The sequence below is a fragment of the Silurus aristotelis genome, assembly GCF_946808225.1.
Source record: "Silurus aristotelis genome assembly, chromosome: 11".
NCBI classification, from domain to species: Eukaryota; Metazoa; Chordata; class Actinopteri; order Siluriformes; family Siluridae; genus Silurus; species Silurus aristotelis.
In genome coordinates, this window is record NC_139584.1 from 25773147 (window position 1) to 25782039 (window position 8893).

The window sequence follows — 8893 nt, forward strand, 5'->3', positions numbered from 1 at the left end:
TAGACAGGTGCGGGGGTCTGTGAGTCTGTAGTTCATATGCATCTTCTGGCTGGAAGATGTTGACAGTAGGTAGTTGATCTCGTTAGGGCACTTGTTCACTGATGACCCTTTAATCTCATGAAGGACTCCAACACTTTCAGGAGCGTAATGAGACAGATCCGCTGCAATTTATTTACGCCACTTTGAATATTCATCTCCTAATCAAAGGCGTTTAATTCGAGCCCCATCGCTTGGACTCCTCTCTCAGGAAAGGTGAACCACGGAAGGCCTAATTAATGTAATGTATTCCCCGACCCGCGGGGACGCGCCGCGGAGGTCCGAATTTCACGCACCGGCTCTTTTATTATGCTGTTTACTAAAATCAGCCTGGGCTCAAAAGACTGTTCATATTGTTTTTACAATATATGAGGCTTGTAATAAGCACAGTTTTATTTTTTCTTATACTTTTAATAATTTTTATTTCAGTGCATTAATAAATAAACGAAGCCGCGGACGCGCGCGACTGCCACGTGCTTGTGTCTTTTGATGTATTTTTTTTTTTCTCAAATAATCCATTATGATCCAGTGATGTACAAAAAATAAAAGCATTTCATTCCAACTGTGATTTTTAATGCCTTTATAAGGGCTTCTGTATAAAAACTGACAATAACTTTCTTTTCACTGGCATACCTGAGATCTAATGTCGGATCTGATTAACTGTGAATAATATCACACACTCTTATTATTATTATTATTATTATTATTATTATTATTATTATTATTATTATTATTATTATTAGTTTTTTTCTATTTTAAAAACATTGCTTTTATGTCTCTGTTATTACGTCACACTTGGATGTTACGCTTAATATTAATCTATAATGAGATGTCAATAAAAGAAAAAGAAATTAACACGATTTCAGAATCCCCCCAATTGGACCAGACAGCTCACATAGTTACTACATATTATTTTATTATTATTTATTTATTAGAATTTATTTTAATTAGTAATAGTATTATTTATTTTTCTAAGAACATACCCTGGCAATATTATGCTGTGCATATTTCAAGTTTTAATCTTGTATACTATAATATGTTTAAAAAAACAACAACAATAACAACAAAAACAACAACAAAAAAGCGCTGTTCTTCACGCCTTGATTTAACCCGAAGCGCATTAACATTATTAGACTCGTGATTTGCCTGCGCTTTTTAATAACGCCCTCTGATTGGCACGCATGAAGATGCCTATAAGTGCATATAAATTTGGTTCCTCCCTCTGTATTTTCCCCCCTCCCTCCTTGACTCTTAGAGGGTCGGAACCTCCAATATTTTTACGAAAAGGGTCGTGGAGAGACGAGCGCATAAAAAGTCAGGTTGTGGTGATGCTGCAGCTCCGGTCAACTGGCACGCTGGCACAGAGGCTGGCACAGAGGACGCATGAACCCATGGTGCATGAGGTAACTTTTACAAATGTTTCAGATAGGCACCGCGTGCATCATTTTTCCCCTAGCTTGTAAATTAGTCTGATGGTTATTTTATTTTATTTTTGATTTCTATTTTCCACATTGGTTGATCTGATTAACTGAAAAAAAAATCAAAAGGAAAGAAGAGCAATAAATAGTTTAGACATAGACACTCCGGACCTGATGATGGATGTCTGTTTTTTTCAACGGGAAAATTTCTCAGAATAGAGAACAACCTAAGTCAGTGAATCTTCTTAGTTCAGACATTCTGCATTAAAAAAAACCCGTCACAAGATCACTCAAAGCCATGCCTCGTCCAGGCAAGAACTCCTACAGCGACCAGAAACCTCCTTACTCGTACATCTCTTTGACCGCCATGGCCATACAGAATTCTTCAGAGAAGATGCTCCCCCTGAGCGACATCTACAAATTCATTATGGACCGCTTCCCATACTACCGAGAGAACACGCAGCGCTGGCAGAACTCGCTCCGTCACAACCTCTCCTTTAACGACTGCTTCATCAAGATCCCACGCCGCCCCGACCAGCCTGGCAAGGGCAGTTTCTGGGCACTGCACCCGGACTGTGGTGACATGTTTGAGAACGGCAGCTTTCTTCGTCGCCGCAAGCGCTTCAAGGTCCTCCGTATGGAGCATGCCGCCTGCAAGAGTGCACCCATCCTTCACCCATACCACCCTCATGCCCAGCATAATCACACACATCATGCGCACCCGCACGCGAACAAGCTCAGTATGGGGCACCCTGACTACCTGGGCAGCGTTGGGCGATTGTCTCACTTCCAGAGCTACGCATTGGGGGGTGGCCAGAGTGGAGGCTTTAAACACCCGTTTGCAATTGAGAGCCTAATCGGCAGAGACTACAAGGGGGTGATGGCGAGTGGGCTGCCCATTGCCTCTGTCATGCATCACCTGGGCTACTCTGTGCCCAGCATGGTCAACTCTGTGTGGCCGCATGTAGGTGTGCTCTCCGAATCAACCCCTGTCTCATCCGAGTACCCTCCTTTTGGGGTGGCAGTCAAAGGGCTGTACCACCACACAGGAAGCTCTAACATGCCTGCTGTGCCTGTTCCCATTAAGCCCACACCGACACTGGGTGCTGTGCCGTCTTTGACAGGCCTGGCACCAGGGACGGTTCAGCTTTGCAGCCGGCTAGACAGAGAAGCCACAGATCTGATGGAGGACAAAACCGGAGCTCTTCATCTATCTCTGCTGCAGTCGTGAAGAGACAGACATAGTAAGAGTGTCAGGATGCGAGGGTACGTACTGCCGCATGCATTGGACAATATTCCATACCACTAACCACAAGAGACTCATAACGGTCAAATGGATTTTTACATTTTTTTCTTTCTTTCTTTCTTTCTTTCTTTCTTTCTTTCTTTCTTTCTTTCTTTCTTTCTTTCTTTCTTTCTTTCTTTCTTTCTTTCTTTCTTTCTTTCTTTTTTTATTGTGAACTTAGATGCTTTTAGGTACTGTATTATGTTTATTTTTCTCTCTCCTGTATAAAATGCATACAATTTCATTTGCGTATTGCACTTCTCTTGCAAAAAAAAAACTTAGGTAGGCTGTTTGCAGCTGTAGACTCTTTATGTGTAGTAACAATCATGCTCATAAAACAGGACAAAACTTTGTCAGGGTTTACTGAGAATTTTTTATATATAATTTATAAATAGAAGAAGCCTGATTTTAGGCTGTCCATCTTGACTCTGTGTTTCCTTCGACCCCCTGTTGAGTGTAAAAAAAAAAAGTCTTTTGTATTCTGTAAATTTGTGCTACAAAAATGTATAAAGTAAAATCAATTTAACACATATTGAATAATATTTGTACACATTATAGCATGCCTGGCATGCATGATTGCCTTTGTAAAGACTCTCTTCTGGAATGCACTGTGTTGGGAAGAAATGCTGTCATTTAAAATGAACCCAAAGTCAAAATGTGAATTTGCTGATTAAAAAAAAAGAAAGATGTTCAAAATATCCTATGTACAGAAATGTTCACTGTTATGATGTACTTACAAAACATGTGAGGATAATTTTTAATGAGGTAGAGGAAATATGGGTTTCTTCCTACAAACAGCCTTAATTCCACAGCTAAACTGAAATGCCATTATATATGGGGAATGGTATATTTGTATATTTAATGAATTATTGTGGTGAAACTGGAATAGATAACGAACTCAAATAAGAGGCTTTAAGGATATCATTATTCTTCTGAAATATTTATAATTACACCTTTTTTTCTAAAATAAATATAATTTGATTTAATCTTGACTCCTTTCCATTTTTTCCTGCATGCACTCCACAATCTCAGTTCACTTACTCTTCATTTTAGTGTACTGAAAACATACGCTCTCAAATCAGAAAACAAAGCAGAATGAATATCCTAGAATTGCTGTGCATGTTTTTAAAATTTTTTTTTTTTTTAATTAAAGAGATGGATTTTTGTATCATTGAATGAAAAGTAAAATAATACCTCCCTGAAGATTTCAAAGGAAAATCTCAGGTCTGTCTTTTGTTTTAATATGTTGTATAGTTCTTTATGCACATATTAATATTTCATTTCATTTTATATAACAACCTAAATAATTAGTAGTGTTCATTTCGGCTCTGCTTAAAACCTGTTGCTTTTAATTTTATTAAAATATTCTTTTGTTTTTGTTCTTATAAAGAAATTGCTTAATTGTCCAACGAGCTTAAACACTAAATATGATCTCTTTCTCGTCACCAGTACTTAACAGAATAGTCAGAGTGATTTGTATTAGCAGGTTCTTTCCTCCAATGCAAGTGAGGCAGAATCCCAATCAAGAGAAGAGATTCGGAGCTGACGGTGACAGAAATGCGGCAAGATTTTTCCTATTAGACTACAAACAAGTGCAAGGCACTAATGGAACGTCGTTGCACCATTAAAAAATATGAAGCATAAACAAGGTATTCATATCAACTAGGGCTATAAACATTTAACAGTGGCTTCATAACATGATTCATCCTTTTCTGTTGATCCTTTCGATGAGATTTAATCCATCTTAAACCTAAAACAGCCCAGTACCATGATTTCCCTACACAAAAACTTCTTAAATGACTGTAAATCAGTCATAAAAGACACTGCAATGGAGTAGGCCTACTTCGAATAATGCTAATAAAAACACATAGCCTAGCGTGCCAATATTAACTGGGTTTATTATGAAAATCCAGCCTAATGATTTACTTCATTCTATTATTACAAGGAAATACAGTGTATTTCTGTCTATTTAACGAGCTAATCTTGAGCTGGGTGTTCTAACTTTCAGACTAGCATGTTTTCTTTTCAAGCAAATGACCAGCTAGTGAGCTTCCCTGTGTTTTGCCTACAGTGTAGCACTAACTCGATTGAATACAGTTCAGTTTCAAGTGTTTTATTCTTGCACATTTGTAAATGATGATTGCAGACAGGACTCATTTCATGAAAATTGAAATGAAAACTCACTTGTCACGGGTTGATAGGATTTGATTTAACGTGCTCTTTTGAAACTGTTCAAACGGACCAGGTGTAACTGGTAACTAATCTGGGGAAGTCATGGACTTTATTCGATAAAAGAGCTCACTCAAATGTTAATATAAAACTTAACCTTTTACCATTGAGATTTTTTCATATGAACCCCCCAACAATACAACGTATTTCTGCAAAGATTAGTTATAAGCATAAATACACATGAAACTGGCTTGTATTGTAAACACATCAATACAATCTTCATTGTAGGAGATTTACACAGATATTCACACGTTTTAATTTAGTAAAATTCTGGCTAGATTTATGTGTAAGAAAAACAGTATTCATCAGCAGCACTTAGCCAAGGTAATACATACAGCAGTTAAAGAGACAACTTGCTTTAAAGATCACAAGACTACTTGTGTGTATGGAAAAGAGTTTGTGTGTGTGTGTGTGTGTGTGTGTGTGTGTGTGTGTGTGTGTGTGTGCATGCCCACTAGCTAGTTTGATGACTGCTGGTAAGGACTCAGGACCACAAGGTTGAGCACCTCTATGACTTCAAAAGCCGCTGTTGGATAAAGTCGTTTTGTTTCCTTCGTCTTGACATAATTTTAGCTTTGAAGTTCACAAGCTGGTCCTCTTCAGTGCACAAAAGCTGCCAGTCTGGAAGCCATTGAGAGTGTGACTGTTTAGCATGGCAAAGGTGCTCTTGTACACCTACACGCACACCCTCATACACACACACACACACACACACACACACACACACACACACACACACACACACACACACACACACACACACACAGGCTCACACCAGTAGTGTATCGAACCTGTCCGCTGAACAAATAATTTAGATGCACAAGTGGCCGAGTGAGGTGAAAACTACACCCACACTGTCCAGCTTAGTCAGTAGTGAGGATTGAGAATATCTATCTATCTATCTATCTATCTATCTATCTATCTATCTATCTATCTATCTATCTATCTATCTATCTATCTATCTATCTATCTATCTATCTATCTATCTATCTATCTATCTATCTATCTATCTATCTATCTATCTATCCTCAGCATGTTCAAACTTGATATCCACCTGAACCACTGTATAAAAAAATCTATATATATATTATATTTAATTAAATACCTAATGTATGTAGCAGAACAAACATCTTTTTCTTTTTTTATCTTTTTTGGAACATTTGTTTAAATTGCCAAAGTATTATGACTCGTCTGTGTCGATGATCAGCCCAAGAAACATTTCTCCATTCCCTGTTTTTGCATATCAAATCTTTTTAATATTAATGATGTAAAAACAGCGATGAACGGATATAAGGTCATGGTGAAGTTGGTGCTTGGACGACTGTCGTCAGGATGAATTGGATATGAGATATTATTTTTAATTACGCCGACTTCGAAGGGGCGGAGGTGACACAATCGACGCGCTTGCCTTAATGATCAGAAAGACCCTTCATTCGTAATGAGCAGCTTAATTCATTAGGTTCCTCGTCGTCTCTAACAGTGCAGCAACTTAGTACAGCATTATATTCCGGCAGCCAGGCAGTAAATTTGGTGCAGATTGGTTAATATTGCGACAGATATTATCTTAATTGCTTAAAACACATAATTGCACTGATAGATTCATTGTTTAATTCGACTGCTTTCAGAAATTAGATTTACGCCCAGGGTTAAAGCTGTGATCGGAGATCCGGATGTAGTGATGTGGTACGGCCCGGAACCGTAAACCAATACTTAGCTCATTTTTGTATTGCAGTGAACTTGATAATATTAACACACTTTGTAGAGAAAACCAGTAAAAAACAACTGATGAAAGTCCTTGCTGTTGTGCAATTCAACTGTTTTAATCAATATGTTCGAATGTAGTATATAATTAAGCTTTTATATTCTTGAGAAAAATTTTTTTTTTAATATGATCTGAACATTCTAGAGCATGAGGACAGTTGCTTTTTTTTAGCTAATCTCAAATATATTATTACATAATTTTTCCACTTGGGAATTTCTGAGGTCTTTATTTCATTTTATTTCACAATTTGTTAAACCATTGCTTTGGAAAATATATGGTCTTACATTACAATGGAGCTGTAATTTTCATAGTATTACCACATGATATGGGGAGAGAACTCTTTGTTGTCCAAACCAGGATTGCTGAACATAGTGTGGGATTGAAATATTGCTGTGTTAAAATAAGCATTTATGAAAGATTCCTGACAAATTGCACATGAAAAACATCTTGCCTTCTCTTGTCTGCAGAATCCTCTTCATCCTCTGAATTGACATATTTATGGGTGTGTACATGCATATGTATAGGTCTGGTCACATTCCAGTTCATTGTCAGACTCTGATGAATCTGTGCCTACTTTATCCTCAGATGACTGTTTTTGGCTGACCGGAGTGGAACTCAATGTGGTATTCTGTACTTGTAGCCCATCTGCATTCATGGTTCAGCATATTGAGCATTTTGAGATGCTTTTCTCCTCACCACAGTAGTAAAAAGTGGTTATTTAAATTAGCAAATCTTTCCATTTAGCTCTTTTTTTTTTTTTTTTACCTTTCTCAGCAACTATTACTGATGTAGGGTGAGGAGGCCTGGGTTTCAGAAGGTCACTTTGCAGTTCACTCAAGATCTTTCACTACAACCTATGTAAACCATATGTTCATGGTGAAAGTACCATTGGGTTATTCATGTACAACAACTATTACATTTACTGCCAGCAGCTGGTAGATCTCAGCAAAGGCTCTTGGAAATCTCCTCTCATTGGTAAGCTTCATTCCTGGCCTTGTCTTTTCTGCCTGCTCACTTTAACACTGGCTGAGGCAGCACCAAGTAAAAGCTCATCCAGCCTGCATTATCTGTAGGTGACCAAAGGTCATCTGGACAGCTGATGAGATTACAATAATACTTGCTCTTTGCACTCTTGCCTAATGAAATCGTCTGAATTCTGTGCACCAAACAACTTCTACTCGAATGCCATTAATTACAGTTGATTATTAAAAGTCAGGCTACGTCTTGTGATTGCATTTTATGAATAATTAAATGTAAGTAACAAGTCCTGACCAGGGCTTTCTTCAGTGTTTTTGTGTCCTTTTCCTACTTTTAGACGTCCAGTTTAAATTTTAAGAAATGTTTTCATTTCCATTTCTTTATTTTAAGATTGCCTGTAATTGAACTTTGAATGAAAACCACCACATCTACTCTGAATATTTTGGTCATAGTCATTTTATTGATATATGTGTTTGCATACATTTGTTACGTGATCATCTTTCACGGATGCTGGTACTGAGCGTTTGAAGGTGCACACACGACTCATTTTGTGATAATTGCCTATTTGACAGCGGTTAACAGAAAGGTCCCTTGCAGCTTCCTCTGCACATTCATCTCTCCATTAGAGCAAGCACTTGGGGTTTTATTGCACTAATTAAGACAGTCTTTATTCTTGCTCAGTGCTGCCCTCAAACAAACGTGTGCTGCCTCCTGTGGTGTGTGTGTGTGCATAAGTGTTTGTGTGTATGTGTGTGTGTGTGTGTGTGTGTGTGTGTGTGTGTGTGTGTGTGTGTGTGTGTGTGTGTGTGTATATATATACATATATACATATGTGGGTTGATATGAGTGTGAGATGAGAGACACTGTTGATATCCTATATCCCATATTTTATATATCTGTTAATTATGATTGTCTTTCATTAAACAGTGTAGTTCCAGACTCCTCGTTTATTTACTATTAGACTCAACGACTTATAATGATGCCATTTATGAGCACAGAAAGCTCATGCTTGCCCTCTTGTGTCAACCCCTCTGATGTTAAATTTAGTCTAGCTGCAGCAATATGAGATATTTTCTCAAAATGATTTCATAAATAAATATATATAATTTTGCTGATTCGGAACATATCTTTCATTGCAAACAATTATTAATTTGTAATTATCTTTATAAATTTTTGGTTATCCAT

The 8893-nt window shown here is 37.6% G+C and overlaps 1 protein-coding gene and 1 long non-coding RNA gene across 2 annotated transcripts in view; both read left to right on the forward strand.

The window, feature by feature from the left end:
* The window catches only part of LOC310733124, a 90856-nt gene that overhangs the window by 24807 nt on the left and 57156 nt on the right, over positions 1-8893 (forward strand). The gene's annotated exons all lie outside the window — the stretch shown is intronic.
* On the forward strand, positions 1561-2685 carry foxb2 (forkhead box B2; the record flags this gene model as incomplete). The annotated part of the gene is made up of 1 exon (XM_083555181.1): positions 1561-2685. Exon 1 carries the CDS (start codon positions 1753-1755, stop codon positions 2683-2685), a length of 933 nt encoding a protein of 310 aa, XP_083411307.1. The 5' UTR covers positions 1561-1752.